At 46.3% G+C, this 19,729-nt stretch overlaps 1 protein-coding gene across 3 annotated transcripts in view; it reads right to left on the bottom strand.

Moving 5' to 3' along the window:
• Positions 1–19,729, bottom strand: part of CDH13 (cadherin 13) — a 1,362,211-nt gene that overhangs the window by 49,521 nt on the left and 1,292,961 nt on the right. For all 3 annotated transcript variants that reach the window (XM_078357844.1, XM_078357843.1, XM_008986283.5), the window contains one exon: positions 2,827–2,969. In XM_078357844.1, the coding sequence (XP_078213970.1) occupies positions 2,827–2,969 (143 nt within the window). The remainder of the gene's footprint in view (positions 1–2,826; positions 2,970–19,729) is intronic.

Raw genomic sequence — 19,729 nt, 5'->3', positions numbered from 1 at the left:
TACCTTTTTAAAAAAATAATAATAGCTAAGTTGTATTGAGCACTTGCTACAAATGCTTAACAGGTAATGACACCTTTAAATCTTGCATTACTTTGCTAGAGTTGCTATAACAAAGTGCCACAAATGAATGGCTTACACAACAGAATCGATTGTCTTACAGTTCTGGAGGCCTGAAGTCCAAGACTGAGGCATCTGCAGGTTTGGTTCCTGCTGAGGGATCTGAGGAAGGCCCTGCTCCCGGCCTCTCCCCAAGCTGCTGGAGGTTTGCTGGGAATCTTTGGAGGTCCTTGACTTGCGGAAGCATCACCCTGATCTCCATCTTCATTTGATGTGGTGTTCTCCCTGTGTGCATACCTGTCTTCAAATTCCCCTTTGATGAAGACATCCATCATGCTGGACCAGAGCCCACCTTGCTCCGGCCTGACCTCATCTTAATTAACCACATCTGCAACAACCTGCTTCCAAATAAGGTGCACGCTGTGGAACCAGGGATTAGGACCCCAATACATCAACACTGAGTGGATGCAGTTCAGTCATAACAATTGTTAAAGCAAATTAAAATGGAAATTAGACCTGAAGAACCCCTGGGCAGAAAAAGCCAGTTAGGTTTCGTAAGTCACCTTAAACTTGCTTGATTGCAAATGTAAGCAAAACTGAACATGAGCTATTTCTTATAAATATCTATATTAAAGAAAAATGGAGCTTTAAGGCTAACCAGTCGGAAACTGCCAGCTAACTCTTAACACCAGGGACTAGCATGCTCCTACCATTAATCAACATATCATGCAGGTTAGATGTCCCCGCTCTTGGGCAGCTCTCCATGACTACCCCCGAGGCTGGACAGAGGCTTTTCTGGGCTAAGCTCCATCAGAACAGTTAGGACACCCTACTGTGATCTTCTGTGTACTTGACTAACCTTCCAAATAACTCATGAGCCCTCTGCACACAAGGGCCATGTATTTGTGGCACTTTGTTCTGGCAACTCCAGCAAAGTAATTCAAGATTTAAAGGAGTCGTTACCTGTAAAGCATTTGGATCAGTATCTTGCATGCGGCAAGTTTCATCCATGAGTCTCCAGGACCAAGCACAGGATCTTGTCCAGCTCTGTTACTGAACACTGTCTACCTGATATTTCATCATGTCAATTCCTCCTCAAGAAGTTGCAGGGTCTTCTGGTTGCCTGTTCTATCAAATGAATCATCTGGCTTTGAAGATGTGACTTTTCCATATACATCCAAATAGATTCCTCCATATGCAGTTGCAGCAGACACAACAGTTATATTTTTCTTTTTTAACTCCCATGCTGTATCCCTTCTACTTTTGATTCCTCTGCCTTGGATTCCTGGGTAACGCCACTCATCCAAATCCCACTTGTCTTTCAAGGGTAAGCTCAAGGCTTACCTTTATGGTGAAGTTCTCTCTGCCTATTGTATGCCACATGGATTGCTCACTTCTTTTTTTTTTTTGGAGACGGAGTTTCACAATTGTTACCCAGGCTGGAGTGCAGTGGCTCAATCTCAGCTCACCGCAACCTCCGCCTCCTGGGTTCAGGCAATTCTCCTGCCTCAGCCTCCTGAGTAGCTGGGATTACAGGTATGCGCCACCATGCCCAGATAATTTTCTGTATTTTTAGTAGAGACAGGGTTTCACCATGTTGACCAGGATGGTCTCAATCTCTAGACCTCATGATCCACCCACCTCGGCCTCCCAAAGTGCTGGGATTACAGGCGTGAGCCACCGCGCCCGGCGGATTGCTCACTTCTTAGACTTGTGGTCTCCTAATGCTTTGCGTGAGTAGCTGGCATATGAGGACCAGGTCTGAGAACTCTTAGTTCACCCTCATTGAGTTTAACAATGGGCACCTATAAAAAGGCCTTTAAATATTCATCTTGATACGGAAGGACTCAAAACTGAGTCTTCAGCCATAAATAGCTGGCTTTTAGGAATAGCCGGGAGAACAAAACTTCTCGTGTGATTGACACAGTACACATTTCAGCTTAGCGTGTCTCCAAACCAACCGGAATCTCCCATCTCAGTGAATGGCACATCCTGTCGGCTCTGCATTCGAAGTGTATAGGACCTCTCTTTTCTCATCCCCTCCTGGTCTCTGGCCCAGGCCGCCATCTCCTAGATTACCATGTAGTCTCCCATGAGGCTGCCCTCCTTTGCCCTGGTGCCCTGCAGTCCGATCTTGAAAGAGCAGCGAACAGTCATGGCACTTTGAACTCTGCCTCCTTTCTGCAAGGCAGCTCCACAAGGACAGCTTTTGTTTTGCTTACTGCTGCGTCCCCAGCATTTAAGCAGGGGCTGGCTTATGGATGTTGCATTATCATTTTTTTAACAAACAGACATTGTTTTGTGGTTGTGCAGCCACTAGCTGAGCGTACCTCATGCCTTTCCTTGGTAGCATATCATAATAGGATAAAAGCCATGGGAACAATTCAATTGTTAGGGTCAGCGATGTCCTCTGGGACTTTCTTTCAACTTGTATTATGTCCAAAAACTCTTTGCAAATGAGAGCATGACACCAAGACAAAGCACATCTGCGTGGCTTTTAACCTCGATGTCTGCCAAGATGGAACATGATGAGTTCAGTGCTCTGACCTCTCACCAGACATTATACACTTTCCAAAAAGATCCAAGGATTCTGGGACTTGGAGATATTACTGAACTCAATATGTGTACATTTAAACATTTATTTCACGGCTCCCACACAGTTATATTCTTCCCAAGAACATCCCTGCGTATATCAGAAAAAATTAAAAAATGCAAAAGTCTATTTGAGGCAGAAAAGTATACGCTTGATGATCTTTTTCCAGTACTCACCACTGTCAATTGCCAGGAAGAGAGCAGTGTACACGCTGTTGTGGACAAATGGGGACTCACGGTCCAGCACAGCTGTGGTGTCAACAGTCCCATTGATGGGGTTAATATTCAGCCAACCTGCTGGGTCCTTGTAAACAGAATACCTGAAAAAAATCCCAACAATGTCAGACTGTATTCAAAGTCAATTCAAGAAACATTTACAGAGTGCAGGGCACGAGCTCCTAGGCGAGGGGCCGGATCGTATGTAACAAATATCCAAACACATCGTTCCTGTCACAGCTGCTCATTCACAGTAATGAGGCCACTGGATCTGGGTCTGCTTTGTGCTAAGCACTTTGCACATGTACCTCCTTTATTCCTCTTGACACTCCTAGGAGGAAGATCCATGAAGCTGATTTTGTGCTGTCTGCCCAGCTCTCACACAGGCAAAGCAGAGTTCACAGCCCCAATCCTGAGTCCACACCCAGTCTTGTTTCTCTCACACCTGGGATGCATCCTATCTGTGGACTGGGTGGGAGAAAGTGCTGTTTGAAGGTATAAATGGGGCACATCAAGGCTGGGAGGAAGAACTCACTACCTCTGATCCAGGGCAATACTGGGGCCCTCACAGGAATGCAGCATCCAAACCAAGACAGGAGGAATAGATAGGATATCATCAGAGAGTGAGAGGACAGACAAACCAGGAAGAGAGGATACAAGTTAACACATTGTATCAGTCCATTTTCACGCTGCTGATAAAGACATACCTGAGACTGGGTGATTTACAAAAGAAGAGTTTTAATGGACTCACAGTTCCACATGGCTGGGGAGGCCTCGCAATTATGGTGGAAGGTGAAAGGCACATCTCATGTGGTGGCAGATGATAGAGAATGAAACCAAGCAAAAGGGGTTTCCCCTTATAAAACCATTACACCCCGTGAGAATTAGGTACTATCACGAGAACAGCATGGGGAAGACCTGCCCCTATGATTCAGTTACCTTCCACTGGGTCCCTCCCACAACATGTGGGAATTCAAGATGAGATTTGGGTGGGGACACAGGCAAACCATATCACACAGGGAACAGAGACGTTCATTAGGATGTAAGTTACACGAAGGCAAGAAATTTGTTCACTGCTGTGACACCAGCTCCTTGAACCCTGCTTAGCACATATGCGACACTCCACAGATATTTACTGAATAAATGAATATTTAGGGACTAGAAAGTAGGGGGTTGTGTTTGAAACAGTTTCTTTAAGGGAACTAAAACTTAATGAGTTTTGAGAAACAGATTAGACAAGATTATAGAGAACCTGAACTACTGTGGTAAGGGGTTTGGACTTTGAAATAATGGGAAACCATCGAAGATTTTAAAATGTTACTTGTTTTGACATTGCTCTTTTGAGGTTTAAAAACATGTACAGATGCACAGAGTAAGAAATAATAGTCTTACCTATCAGGGAGACTCAAACTGGGCATGACGTGGCTTTGTTTGAATTGGGTGGCTTGGATAATGTGCCACTTGCCGACCTAAGTCAGAAGGATGCTGTTGGCACTTTTCTGCCATTTCCTACCAATCTTCGAAGTATATCCCAATGAAGAGACATGGGAACTCATAGCTCCATGGTTTAGTAGAAATGCATGAAGTTGATTTTCTCTGCCTTGTATGGTCAAGTTTGGGTCTAAGGATGTTTAAAACCTGATTTAACTAACAGGACTAAAAATCTCCAAATGAAGAGTTTGGAGCAAATTACCCCCAAGTCTTTAGAGGGAAAAAGATATCTACCTCCTAATCTGGGAATGTGGGAATGCTACCTTGTAGAGCAAAGACTTTGCAGAGCTAAGGATTTTGAGATGAGATTATTTTGGGTCATCTGGTGGGTATTTGGGGGTGCCAAATGCAAATCACAAGTGTCCTTATAAGGGGGAGGCAGAGGAAGATTTGAGACACAGAAAAGAAGACCCCATGACCGTGGAGGCAGAGATTGGAGTGATGTGGCCACAAGCCAAGGAATGCTGCAGCCATCAGAAGTGGGGAGTAGCAGGAAGGGTCTTCTCCTAGACCTCTAGATGGAGCATAGCCCTGCCAACACCTTGATTTTGACTCAGTGAGACAGATTTGGGACTTCTGGTGAACTATGGGAGAATACATTTCTAGCCATCATGCTTGCAATTATTTGTTACCGTGGCATTACTAATTTATTACAGCAGATACAATATCCCCACTTACAGATGAGGACTCTGAGGCACAAACCAATAGCTACTCAAGTTGTAGAGTCAGGATGTGGGCCCAGGTCTGATCTCAGAGCCGCGGCCCTGAATCCACTCTCAAAACCGCTCTCCAGCTAGGTCAGTTACTCAGGGTGGGTGATCAGCAGATACGTGTCATCTAAAGGATCTGAAGATACTGAAGAAGATCTGAATTGAAGAAGATACTGAATTCTGAGGCTAGAGTTAGGTTGACTAGAAGTGTGGTGGTGGAAGTAAGGGGGCTTCCCCTTACTGCCACCATGTAGGTGGAAGGAAGGGGGCTGCCTCCTGTGTGGCCAAGGAGAAGAAGAACTGCCCTTGTCCATGACTTGGGGGCTGCAATGAGATTGTCACCTGGGGGAGGCTGTGGTCACTGAAAGAAGAGATGGTCAACTTTGGTTGTCAAGAAGGGGAGTCAGGAAATAAGAAATTGCTGGCTGTCAAAGGGCATGGGCATCTATGCAGGAACTGCAAGCCTCATGATGCCCCAGGACAGGAAGCAATTCACCTACCACCCTTGCCTAGACACCATTCAGAACCCCTTCTAGTGCTCCCAGCCTCTCCCGGAGTCTCAGCACCAACCATCTGCAGGTCTTTGGGCTTCCAGGGGGCATCCGCAGATGCTCTGATCAGCACCATTGCAATTCTTTTTTGTTTTTGAGACAGTGTCTCACTCTGTCATCCAGGTTGGAGGACAGTGGCATGATCTCGGCTCACTGCGACCTCTGCCTCCCCTGTTTAAGTGATTTTCCTGCCTCAGCCTCCCGAGTAGCTGGGATTACAGGTGCCTGTCACCATGCCTGGCTAATTTTTGTATTTTTAGTAGAGAGGCGGTTTTGCCATGTTGGCCAGGCTGGTCTCAAACTTTTGGCCTCAAGCAGTCCTCCTGCCTTGGCCCTCAAAGTGCTAGGATTACAGGTGTGAACCAACGTACCCAGATGTGTCATTGTCATTTTAACTCACAGAGGCACTCTGGTTTGCTATCGGTCTGTCGTCCTTTTCGTGTTGGGGTCATATGAACTGACTTGAGAATCAAATCAAGGTTTTGTCCTGAGAAGTGAACATACCAGAGTCCCCAGCTGCAGAGGGACTCCAGGAGAGGCTCCTGCCAATGCTTCCTGGAAGGCACCTGGCCTGGTCTCTTCCAAAACAACCTCTGGGTGTGGCCTCCATTTAATATCAACAGTAACACAGCAGCAGCAGGAGCAGCAGCATCAAGCCTTGCACGGCACCTTCTGGGCACCACTCCAGAAGCTTCCAGCATCTATGCCTTCAGCCCGCACACCAACCCTGGGAGGTCGGTAATATTATTCCTCCACTTTCACAGATGAGGAACGGAGAGGCCTAGAGATATATGAACTTTGCCAAGGTCGTTGGCTAGTACGGGGCATCGTTGGGATTTGCAGGCTGGCTCTCTGGTGCCAAGACCTGCTCTCACCCCCTGTGCTGGCTCTGCTCAGCCGTCCACATTGCCAGCATGACATGGGCATTAGGATCATGGACTCTGGAGAGGAAAGGACCTGGATTCTAACAGTGAGCTTGGCAAGCTACTTCTCTGTTTCTGCTTCCTCCTCTGTGACTTGGGGACAGTCCCAGTGATGCTGTGGGGTAGGTGTGAGGGCAAACAGAGGTTGACACAAAGGGCTTGGTCCCGTGCGGGGCGCCCACGGTGATGCCACTGCAGAGTCAGGCTGTGGGTATGTTAGTGGTTCGCTGGGGTCACGGCCCTGTGTGTCCTCCCCGGTGTGACTCACACTCCAGAATATTTCAGAAACATCTGACTCAGCAGAGCCTCGGGGAACAATGTTTTGAAGCTGCCACTGTGACAGGGGACAGATGGAGAGGACGGATGAGGCGAATGCAGGACTTCCGCACACCGCAATGATCGTTTCACTATTTTGTGAAAACAGAAGCGATGTATTACTCATGAGAACCAACCTCTTTAAAAACACCAGCCTTTCATTTAAAGAGTAACTGATGCTGCCACCTGGCAAACTGCTACTGTGTTTCAAGACCCCACTCACATGTCTCCTCTCAGTTTACCCAGGATGATTTTCCCAGTAGAATCAATCACCCTTACTGGGTCTGTGTGAGGCACGTGCACCAGTAAAAATGCCTCTGGGAGCCGAACACGGCATCCTATGGGACTGCCATCTCCACCAAGCTCTAAGCTCCTTTGTGTCAGGATGGGTAAATGTTGGTCAATAGACACACAGAATGCTTCCTAGGGCCCAGCTTGGTGCTAAACCCTTTATGAGCATCTCCACAGTTAGTTTTGTGATTCACCACAACCTGATGAAGTGGGTATCATCGTCCTTGCTTCAAAGTTGAGATAACCAAGATTCAGAGAGGCTTAGCAGCTTGCAAAAGCAGCCCAGCTAAGACACAGGGCTGGAATGTAGCACCAGCATGCTGGACTGCAGGGGCTGGGCTTCTCCGCACAGTGCTTTTCATGCCCAAGGCCAGGGTTGTCCACTCTGCACCCCCAGGGCCGAGGACAGTGCCTGGACACAGGGTTTATCACATCTTTTCTTTTTCAGTTGGAAAAATCATGGGGATGGAAAAAACAAGAAAAGGCAACTCATCTTATCAGGTAACAAGTTTCCTGTTGATCCAGGAGTGATGTGTAGTGAGTCAACATATTCGAAATAATGAAAGTTTTACATGAGCTGCATTCTATTCCCTGATTATTCAACTCGGTTTAGAAGATTAATAAAAGCTGAATTAAATAAATCTGGCTTTTATGTTTAGCGACAAGCAATGCTCTTTGATTCTCCCTCTGTCATTTTTTTTGTCTTGTGACGCCATCATTTTGCAGCGCAATTAACATGTTTGCTTGCTTCTTGAAGAGGTAGGTGTAATCACTAAAACGCTTAGAGACAAGAACTCGGAGGCAATCCTCTGAAACGACACTCAGCGCAGGTAGGCCTGCCTGTGCCACATTTCCAGGGAAAGCCAAGGCCTGGATGATTTTACAGGGTAGTGTTTGAGTCTTTTTCTTCCTTTAAAAAAAAAACATCAAGTATCTAGAGCTGCGCCATTTAATTAAGTTTTCACAGGACCCTTTCTGTTCCCCTGTTTATTTTATTTTTTGAGATGGAGTCTCGCTCTGTTGCCCAGACTGGAGTGCAGTGGCAGTGATCTTGATCCACTGCAACCTCTGCCTCCTGGGTCAAGAGATTCTCTTGCCCCAGCCTCCCAAGTATCCGGAATTACAGGTGCCTGCCATCATGCTCATCTAAGCTTTATATTTTTAGTAGAGACAGGGTTTCATCATGTTGGCCAGGCTGGTCTTGAACTCCTGACCTCAAGCGATCCACATGCTTTGGCTTCCCAAAGTGCTGGGATTACAGGCATGAGCCACTGTGCCCGGCCAGTTTGCTTATTTCATTTGGGGCCTCCTCTCATGGGAGACCTCAAGGAGGTGTGGCCACCCCACAGATACCCTGGAAACCCAGCTTGCTGCACCTACTCAGAACCACACCCGCAGGCAAAGCAGGACAGAGGGACACTCATCTGCTGAGCACCCATATGATGCAAACTAAGAGCTGGGTGGAGACACTGAATGGTGGAGCCATCCTCCCCAATGTGGAGGGAGAACAGCTCAAGACCACGGAGCAGCCTGCTCTCCAGCTTCCCGGCTTCTGTGCGCTTCTGTCCAATCAGCCTTTTTGACCAATTGGCCGGGCACGCTATGTAAATTTCTGACATTTTCAAAGCTGTCTTTTTAATAAACCTTTCAGTGTAAAAATACCAGTGTGCAAGATGTTTTCTATGCTTCTAGGCCTGAAAAATGCATATGCCATATTAAATTGGAATTTCCGGGCAATTTATCTGTAATGTGAACTTTGCTTGTTACAGGAAAAAAAAAATCAAATTAAAAACCGAGCTCATTTCAGTCTGTAATGTAGCTTCACAGTAGCTGCCCTGAGTGCTGTCCTGAGTGCTTGCCAAGCCTCGGTCTCTTCTCGGTGTCAGTGCTGGGAGATGCAGGGCAAACTGATTAACAGAATCTGGCAGTGCAGTGGGGGTGATCAGGGTCTGCGCCACCCTGGGGGCGGGGTGCCCATCGGAGCAGGTAAGAGAGCTTCCAGGTAAGTGACCAGGACCAGCTGTTGACGTAGAAAGACCTCTAGAGCTGAGGGCTGCCAGCCTCTGGCCTCAGGGGCTCAAGTATTGGTGGGAAGGAGGAAGAGATCAAAGGTTTGACAAGTTCCTTCTGCTGGCTTCTTGGGGTCACTTGCTTTCTGTGAGGTAGGGCGGCAGTCCCCAACCTCTTTGGCACCATGGACTGGTTTCGTGGAAGACAATTTTTCTACAAACAGGTGGGGCATGGCTTTGAGATTAAACTGTTCCACCTCAGTTCAGGCACCAGATTCTCCTAAGGAGCATGTAGCCTAGACCCCTCGAATGTGCAGTTCACAATAGAGTTTGTGCTTCTATAAGAATTGGATGCTGCCGCTGATCTGACAGGAGGCAGAGCTCAGGTGGTACCATCTCTGGTCCAGGGGTTGGGGACCCCTGATATAGGGGACCCATATTTGTGCAGCATACGTGCCAATATTACATGAGTTACTGTAGCTTTCTTTTCAATTTAGACTTAAAATTGTCAGAAAGTGGGCTGGGCATGGTGGCTTATGCCTGTAATCCCAGCACTTTGGGAGGCTGAGGCAGGCGGATCAGGAGGTCTGGAGTTTGAGACTAGCCTGGCCAACATGGGGAAACCCTGTCTCTACTAAAGATATAAAAAATTAGCTGGGTGTGGTGGTGAGCACCTGTAATCCCAGCTACTCAGGAGGCTGAGGCAGGAGAATGGGTTGAACCTGGGAGGCGGACGTTGCAGTGAGCTGAGAGTGTGCCACTGCATTCCAGCCTCGGCCACAGGACGAGACTGTCTCACACACACACACAAAGTCACAAAGTAATATTGGGCAAGTAGTGCACAATAGCCAAACGGATTAATGCAACATAACAGAGCTAGACACGGCACAGATTATACACAAGGAAAATTCATATAGAGAGAGATTATAGCTTTAGTAATACATGGATCTCTCTCTCTCTCTACACACACACACACACACACACACACACACACACACACACGAAAGACTATGAGAAACCTAGAAAATAAAAACCAGGAAAGGAGAGATACAAGGTAGTTTTCTATTCCCACTGAAGGATGCAAACAACCCCGTAAACATACAGGAAAGAAGGGAAATAGAAGGAGGATGCTTCGCCCCTCCTTAATTACAGTCCAGTGGACCCCATATTATTAAAAGCAGAACTGGAAATACACAGAATTTCCAACTGAAAGAAATCCACTTGCTTAAGATAGCTTATGTAGCTATGGCCTTGAGTGTAAAGTAAAGGGTATATTTCAAATCTTCTGACAAAATGTACAGATAAAATTGAAGGGCCACTGAATTCCAGAAGCCTAGATCAGTCAGACAGCCACAGCCCATCACAGTCCAAGGTAGTGTTCTTTTCCTCTCCCAGAGAAAGCAGTCTCAGTAAACAGAAAGGACTTCCATGGTCTCAAGGGCCCTAGACGATCCATCTGGACCTGCCTGACTTTCTACCTGCATTTCCCACTTCTTTCCTCAGCCTCCCTAAGGACAGAATCACTGGCCTTGCTTTTATTCCTTGAAATTAGCAAATTTCCCAGGGAGGCAGATGCTACCACCAGCAGATGTGGACAAGAAGAGTTGCCCAGTGAGGGGCCTAGGCAGGGCCTCTTGGGGTTGGGAGGGTGGGATACTTCTTGCCTTGCCTCTCATGGAGCTATGACCTTCTGTGACTCCATAACAGCTGAGAACAGGGCAGGAGCTCTTGATACCTCCAGCCCCTTCCCCTCCCAGGCATCCTGGAGCCCCTGGTGAAATCCTGTGGACATCTGCATGAGACTCTAGCACAGGACAATTCTGATCAGTACATGACAGCTGGCATCTTCTGATGGCACATGGACTAAAACTTTGCCTTTTACAGACATTGTGACCCCTACTATGAAATCATACCCAAGAGAATCGTCGCCTTCCACACCCGCAGTGGACTAAGGTAGCTGTGGTGTGGATCCACTTTCTCTGGATCATTGTAGGAGGCAGGCGGTAAGACCACTAGGGAGCGTCTTTTGTGTAGACCACTGCAGTGCACCTGATTCTTTGCTTCTCTTCTGCTTGCTACAATCCATTCTCCAAAGAGCAGTCAGCGTTATATCACAGTGTGTGAATCCCCGGCTGAAAATCCTCCACTGACTTCCTGTAGAGTATAGAGTAAGACCCAAACTCTTAACCATGGTCTCTGACATCCTGGAGGACCCACCTGGCCCTGCCTGGCTTTCTATCCTCATTTTCTACCTCTTTCCTCAACCTCCCCAAGTTAGAGACTCACTGGCCTTCCTTTCATTTCTTGAAATTAGCAAATTATTTCTGGTCTCAAAAAATTCTACTTATCTTTAGAAATCACTAAATTCCTGTTCTCCTAAAACCCTTTCCACTTTGCTCATGGGATAAGTCTTAGATTTTCTCATGTGTGTATTTTTTTTTTTTTGAAATGGAGTTTTGTTCTTGCTGCCCAGGCTGGATTGCGATGGTGCAATTTCAGTTCACCTCAACCTCCGCCTCCTGGGTTCAAGCAATTCTCCTGCCTTAGCCTCCCAAGTAGCTACCACTCCCAGCTAGTTTTGTATTTTTAGTAGAGATGGGGTATTTCCATGTGGGTCAGGCTGGTCCCACCCTCAGGTGATCTGCATGCCTCGGCCTCCCAAAGTGCTGGGATTACAGGTGTGAGCCACCACGCCTGGCTCTCATGTGTGTTTTATACTTTGTAGGATCTCAGCTCCAACACTGAGGCTTCTGTGATCCCCAGAGAAGCCATTCTGGATGGCTGGTCTAAAGTTTGTCTCCTTCCCTGGCCAGCTCCACAACTTAGAATGTGAGTTCCTAGGGGCAACGACTCATTTATCTTACTCCACCCTTCATACCTAGAACCTAGAAGGGTGGCCAGCACACAGTGAGTAGGTAGGCACTCAGTTGTTGAATGCATGCATGAGTGAATGAATGAATGAGAGTACAAACTTCCTTTAACATGCATTGGTTGACCCATGTGCTGGGTGACTGAGAATGCTAAAGGCGCTTTCATCCTGAAGTGCCCATCCCTCCCACATAGGCAGATCTCTTAAAAGAGCCATTGGACCATCGATCTTTCTTGCTCCAGCCAAAATCCTACTTCTACACTGCTACAGACACTCCCATCCCTTTAGTTGCCTTGGATCTGATGCACGCTGCCCACTGGGGCTTATTTAGGTTGGTCTGTGTGCTGGAAGACCACTCCCAGGTTCAGTGATTTGCCAGGAAGGCCCACAGAACACAGCATATTGTCATATTCAATGGTTAAAAGTTATCACAGTGAAAATATGCACAGCAAACAGCACAGAGAAAAGGCACATGGGCAACAACCTGCGGAAACCAGGTACCAGCCTGCGGGAGACCGTTCCCAGGGGAATCACACAGGACGCGCTTAATTCCAGCGGCAAGTTGTGACACCATGCGTGAAATGTTCTCCCTCAGGGAAGCTCACCAAAGACTCAGCGCCCAGGGTTTTTTATTGGGGGCTGGTCACATAGGCACCCTCTGCCTGGCATTAGCAAAATCCTTGACTCCCAGAGGGAAAGCACATATTCAGCATAAAGCACATTTGTTTGCACAAGCAGTTTAGGTGCAGTGAACCACGCTTATGAGTTAGGAGAGTGGCACCCCTCCCACATCCAAGATTCTACACACCAGCTGAGGCCAACCTTGCAAGCAGGTGTTTCTAGGGACAGCAGTCTCAGGCCTGCTGTGTGAACTATTTTCTGTATCATCCATGATCAGGACAAGGAAATGTCGAATCAGAAGAAATTTGACTTATCTTTGGAAATCACTAAATTCCTGTTTCTCCTAAAACACTTTTAATTCTAGAGACTATGTATTGAAACCCCCAAGGAAGCTGGAATCACAAGAAAACAAGCTTTTGTTGGTACAGTGGTAGCTGGTAGCTTCAACCCCACTCACAGTTAGCCAAGGACACACCGATTCGGTCCTCTGTGTTAATTGCAGAAAATTCAGACAATATAGAGGAGAAAAACAGAAAAAAAATTAAAATCACCCTAATCCACTTCCAGAGATAAGCACTCTTAACATTTTGGTCTAGAGGCTTCCAGCCTATGTTCAGATATATACCTAGACACACACACATTTTTACTGTGACTGTATCATTCCCTCGCTCATTTGGAATAAATATTTGCTGGGTGTCTGCTACATGCCAAGCACTGAGCTTGGTGTTGGGAAGACGGCAGTGTATTCCTCCATTTTTTGGAACTTCCACGGCAGCAGGGAGACAGGATATAAATTAGTAATTACACAAATGGTTATTTAATTACCCTCGTGACAAGGGCCATGCCAGCAGCCTCCCTCACATCATAAATCATGTGTTGTGACTGTTTTCCTATTTTTCAGCATTTACTTTCTGCTGTCGAGTCTACAACTGGAAGCGCACGTTCATGGATGACTGAGGAGGTGCCACACAATGTATGTATTCATATACATTACTGTCTGCCATTGCCCGGTCTACCTGGGAGGCAGGTATTACCACCCTCACTTTACAGACAAGGAAACAAAGGCTCAGAGTGGGGCTTGCCTAAGTTATGCAGCTTTCAAACAGCAGAAGTGTAATTCCAATGTGGATCTCTGCCTCCCAAGCATAGCTTGATTTTTGTTTGCCTTGTGAGTGCCCACTAGGGTTGGGTATTCGTCTGTGCCACTAGTTTTCCAATTTGGGTGTGTATTAGAATGATCGGGGCTGTTGATGATGGGACCTTTCCATTTTTAACATGTTTTCCAGGTGGTTCTGATTCACCAGAGTTTGAGAACCACTATTCTATGAATAATGATTAAACTCTGAGCTGGAACCCAGGGCTGTGTTCCACACCTGGGCTTTCCTTAGTGGGGAATAATAACTCAGAAACATAGGACTGGAATTTACAGGACGGCAACATTTCCTTAAAACAACAACAAAAAAGCCAGCCAGGTGTGGTGGCTCATGCCTGTAATCCCAGCACTTTGGGAGGCGAGGTGGGAGGATCGTGAGGTCAGGAGATCGAGACCATTCTGGCTAACATGGTGAAACCCCATCTCTACTAAAAATACAAAAATGAGCTGGGCACGGTGGCGCATACCTGCAATCCCAGCTACATGGGAGGCTGAGGCAAAAGAATTGCTTGAACCTGGGAGGCGGAGACTGCAGTGAGCCAAGATTGTGCCACTGCACTCTAGCCTGGCGACAGAGTAAGACTCTGTCTTGAAAAAAAAAAAAAGAACTCTATTACATTGGTGTAAAACTTTCTTAAAATTGTATTTCTGTTTATAAAAATTATACACATTTGAGAAAGGGTTAAAATTATACAGCACCTGTATATAGGTGGATTGTTTCATCACTATAAATGCTGAAACAATATTGGCTTAAATACTTCTTTCATTGGAAGGCTCTCAGTAACCTTGAAGTCAAACTTGGAGACTTAGCCCTGAGATAAACTACTCAGCTGTGATGTAGATATCGAGGAGCTCGTGGCTAACAGTGCTCAGTAATAACTGAAGTCTGAGAATGATTTAGTCTAGGAAATAGTCGCTCTTTGCCACTTTCACTAGTGGGCAAGAACAGGATGCGGCCACAGCTAGGTGCCACTGAATGTGGGCATGGTCAGCATAAATTAGGGGCATGCCTGCAGACAAACACCTGAGAACCACCGTTCTGAGCTCCCACTCTTTCCTGTGGACTCTCTGACCTTTTCCTTCGTGTGTGAGTCCCATGTGCACTGAACCTTCCCTGAATACAATAAAATGACATTTCCTGGGCACCAGCTACTTGTCAGGGACTGCACACATCCTCTCTAAAAACCTTCTCACCACCTGTTCCAGGCAAGCAAGTCTGCTCCTAGTTTCTCCTGGCAAAGTTCATACCTGGCCTTTTCTTTGAGGCTGTTAATTCTTTGTTAGAATTTACCAAAGGTCTCCCAACTGCTGCAATAGGACCTTTTTGTGCCTGCAATAGGATTTTGCCGTGACCAGGCTCTTCCTAGTGAGGGCTTTTTAGTCCATTTTGCAGTTTTATTTCCAGGGGTGATTTACATAGTTTCCCTATGCCCTCACTGCCACTGCCCTCTCCGCCACTGCCCTCCCCCACCCCAGTGTTGAAACCTACATAAATGCAGCAGTTATTAGAGCAAGGAAACGGCATCTTCACAGCTTTGTAAGTGTCTTTGCAAATATATTTATGTCCCCTTATAAAGGGTCATCTGACCCTTCATAAGGATCATTTCATTGTTTCTTTCGACCAAATTGATTGCAAAGTGTTAACAGAGAAATCCAGACAAAGTGATTCAAGGTGTAAAGCCACAAATTTAACAGTATCATACAAATTAAATAAATTAGGAGAGAAAAAATTAAATAGTAATTAAAAATTGAGAGGCTAGGACCTTAACATATTTAGTTACTATATTAACACGCTGAGACTTCGGAAGCTATCTGATTTCTGAAATCCAGAAACACACTTATCAGTCCTAGAGGAAAACAGGGATTGAACATTCTCAGTGTGGGTGAAAGCATTACACAGATGCTTTAAGGTGCAGCCACAGGATTGCTTTCATCATTCATTATCATTATCATGATTAACAACTGATCAAGCCTGCTCCTACATGTACTGTCAGGTCTAGGGTTAAATTTGCTACATCCACGTATTCAGGTTGGGTGACTTTTTCTAAGCAGTATACACTGTGCTCGGAAAAGAACAGGAAGACGTGGAGTTTGGAACCAGTTGGTAGCAACGTCAGCTTTCCTTGGTGTGAGGCTCTTCATCCATTTGTTCACACTCTTTTCACTCAGTATGTTTTATCCCTTTTTCTCTGCACTCCTAGGCCTGAGAATACAAATATGAACAAGACCCACAAACGCCGCTCATCATCCCAGTATTCCATTTGCAATGTCATGAATGAACTCCTGACCAGGCCCATAATTCTTGCAGCTAAATATCCTGGTATTACCTGGTCAGCAGACTTCATGAGTTGTCTCCTCCCAGTGACAAAACCATCCCAAAGAAGCGCCAGTCCGGCACAAAGTATGACTGTCAATCTCACAAAAGACGCAGGGTTCTCGGAGGATGCTCAGAGTGTAAGAATAGCGCTAAGTGAAATAAGCCAAGCACAGAAAGACACATCATACTTCATCATTTCATGTATCTGTGGAATCTAAAAGAGTCAAATTCACAGTAGCAGGGAGAGGGCTGAGGAAGGGGGAGATGTTGATCAGAATTTCTATGTACACATAGGCCACACCATCACATTACACCCCATAAAGATATACAATTATTATTTGTCAATTACAAGTAAAGCAATAAAAGAAGAAGAAAAAGAAAAAAGAATCATAAGTAAATCCATGACAAGTGAAAGTGCAATGGAGAGAACAGAATCAATGATTGAAGAAGAGAAAGGAGTGTGTTTATAGCTGCTTCGAAAGAGTGATTTGAGTGGCAAAGGACTGGGCAGAGGTCCTCCGGGAAATGGACAAAGCCCTTGAGTGGGTAGGAAAGACAACCTCTTTATAACTGCACGGCATACGCTGAGCATGAGGTGACATATGGCATGTACTGTCATGGAATGTTGTAAAGATTATGTCAAAAGCAAAACAATTCTTGGTTCATCTGTGTTCACTCTGAGAATAGCCTATGATTGTGGTTAAACTTATAAACAAACTTATGTTCATCATTTTTTTCTCCAAAATAAAGTGACCCAATTGTTTCACAGAACTGATGCCTATGGTTTTTTTTTTTTATTTTTTAAATAACCATAGAAATGGACCCTTCCAGTCTTAAAACTTGAGAAAGTTACAACTGTCTTGTCTGAGTTCCTTTCTCAAGAAGCAAACCATCAGGTCTCCCAGATAAAACCAAGGAGCTGAAACTCACCAGATCACTGCCTCTGGGCAATGAGGAGCCAGACCCCCCCACACCCATCAGGACTACCTCAAGGACCACCTGTTTCCTACTGACCAACTTTTCTTCCTGCCCCCTCGTTAATTCCTGTTTTCCCACACGTGGTTACATTTCTTCTCTGCTGCATTAACCCCTCATTTTAGTCAGTCAGGGAGACGGATTTGAGACTGAATTCCCATTTCCTTGGCTGTAGCAGCACCCGATAAAGCCTCCTTCCCTGGCTTTTGTCTTGTCTCAGTGACTGGCTTTCTGTGTGGTGAACAGCAGGATTCAGATCAAACCCTTGGTATTTTGGTAACAATCATATCTTAACAAATTATATATATTTTTAAGTTTTGAGTCACACTTTGGTCCTCACTTTAAATTGATTCATGGTAAGTTCCTTTTTTTTTTTTGCTTCCAATCTTCTTTTGGTAAGGGCTGTTGCTGGTCCCTGTTCATGATTTGGAGTACATCGATGGTCACAGGAGGGAAGGTAGAGCTTTGGGGGTTTACCTGGTTACTAAACACTAATAACACTTTATTACAAGTGCAAAAAGCAGAATAAAATAGTCTGGGCTTTGCTTCAGATTTTCTGTAAGGCCCTCCGCAGTGTGCAAGCTGGGGCAGGGGGCTCTCTCTGCCCGGGTCTCAGGCTGCACTGCTTGCAGGCCATATTCTGTTTTTGTTCACTCATGCCAAGGAATGGTGGTGTCTGGCCAGGCGCTCAGTTCCTCAGGGTGGTTTATCTCAAAGAAACACGCTCACTGGGAGAACAAACTGGGATGTCAGAAGACAATAATGGGAAAGTTAATCACCTCTCTGTATTTGCTCTCAGAGTTTATTTTTATTGGGTGATTAATTGACACGCTGTGGCCTTTGCTCTGGCACCTGGGTCTCTGAGTCCAGCTCAGACCAAGCTGAGCAGGGATACTGGCACTTTCAAGAAGTCAGTAAATGAAGCCAGCTGCCGCCGGGACCACAGTGAGATAGATGGCTGAGCCTCACATTACGCCTTGAAGGTCAGTGAATGTGGTCTGGCTGGCTGCCAAGCAAGGAGGTTCTTACAGGCGGCTGTGCTTTGCATAGGTGATGACTGGACCTCCCTTTTCAGAGGCATCTACAGACTGCATTTGTGACAGAGGCCAGGCTACTGGGAGAGCTGCAGGGTCCCTGGAGACAGAAGCATCTGGGTTTCACATGGAGTGAGCTCACCAGGGAGCCCAAGTCCATTGTGCTCTCATGGATCATCGTCTGGAGGCACCATCGCCAAAACAGGTGATGCTGCTGCCTGTTCTGTGAAGGAGCTGGAGAGTTATTTCCACCACGCAGTGCTCAGAACCACAGATTCCCAGCCCTGTGTACTGATTTCCAGTGTTCATTCATTACATGTGCTTTGACCACCTTCTATCTGCCCTGTACTCTGGGCAGATACTCTGCCCCAGTACTCTGGACCGGGGAGTTTGCAGTGATCGTGGTGGGAGCCGCCTGCCCTCGGGATGCTTACCTTCACCAAGGCCTTTTACTATCTGATGTTGTAATATTCACACAGGTATGGAATTTGTCTTTCTCTCTTAGACTGACTGGCCATGTGTCTGGCCATACAGGCCAGGTTAAAGATCGGGGAGTGAATGGGCAGAAAATTCAACGTGTCAGAAGCCAGTGGAAGAGCAAGCTATGGAATTCCGAGGAATTGATATCCCTAGGGATTTCAATGACGACAAGCATGGCTCAATCCCTGCGGGAAGCAGTTGGGTTTGGTGCCCTTTGTGGTCAGTGATGTCAAGCACTGAGACTGGCAGGGGCATGAGACGCTTCCCGGGCCTGCAAGCTTCCCTCTGTACAAGGGTGCCAGCTGTTTCCACATGTGGGAACGTCAGTTGCCAGGAGGAATGCGGCTCGGCTGTGCCATCTTTCTGGATGTAGGAGGTTCTACACTAGCACTAGCGTAGAAATACAATCCTACTGCAGTGTCCGGGTCCTCCATTCTTTTGTCCACAGAGCAGGAGATTGGTATTTAAAAAATGCACATCAGGTCCCTTTCAGCCTTCAAACCCTTTGGGGCTTCGCAGGCTGATCCCTGTTCATCTCCTGCCATCAACTCATCCTGTTCTGCAGCCCAAAGCCAGCCAGGCTCTCCTGTCCTCCCAGCCTTTGCATTAGCTATTGGTGTCTCCTCTCTCTGCTCCCCTTGGCTGGTTCATTATCACCCTTCAGATCACATGTCACCTCCCTCCTAACCAGCCCATCTAACGTGGCCTCCTCCAGTTACTCTCCATCCCGTTATGCTGTTGACTCTCCCATGGGCAAGAGCTGTAAGCTGTAATCACACCAGTTGTGTGGTCGGCCATTCGCTGGCTTGTTCACTGCCTGTCTTCCCACTAGAATGGAAACTCCACACTGTCTCATGGCTAGTTAGGATCTGGCTCACAGTGTGAATTTCTCAATATTTGTTGAATAAATAAGCCAGGATGATTGCCCTTAGGTTGGATGTATGGAGAGTAGCTAGCCTGTCCAGAGCATTTACTTTCAGCCTTGTTATTCAATCTGAAAAGCAGGATTCACAACTGGCATTTATCAAATACCCACTACCTGTCACGCAGCATTTAAATCTTCCGCAAACCTTTGAGCTACTTTATATACACAAATTTTACTCATTTTACATTTTCCTGTCCGAA

This window comes from Callithrix jacchus, chromosome 20 (assembly GCF_049354715.1).
Source record: "Callithrix jacchus isolate 240 chromosome 20, calJac240_pri, whole genome shotgun sequence".
Classification (NCBI taxonomy): domain Eukaryota; kingdom Metazoa; phylum Chordata; class Mammalia; order Primates; family Cebidae; genus Callithrix; species Callithrix jacchus.
This window is presented reverse-complemented; position numbering and strand designations above follow the sequence as displayed.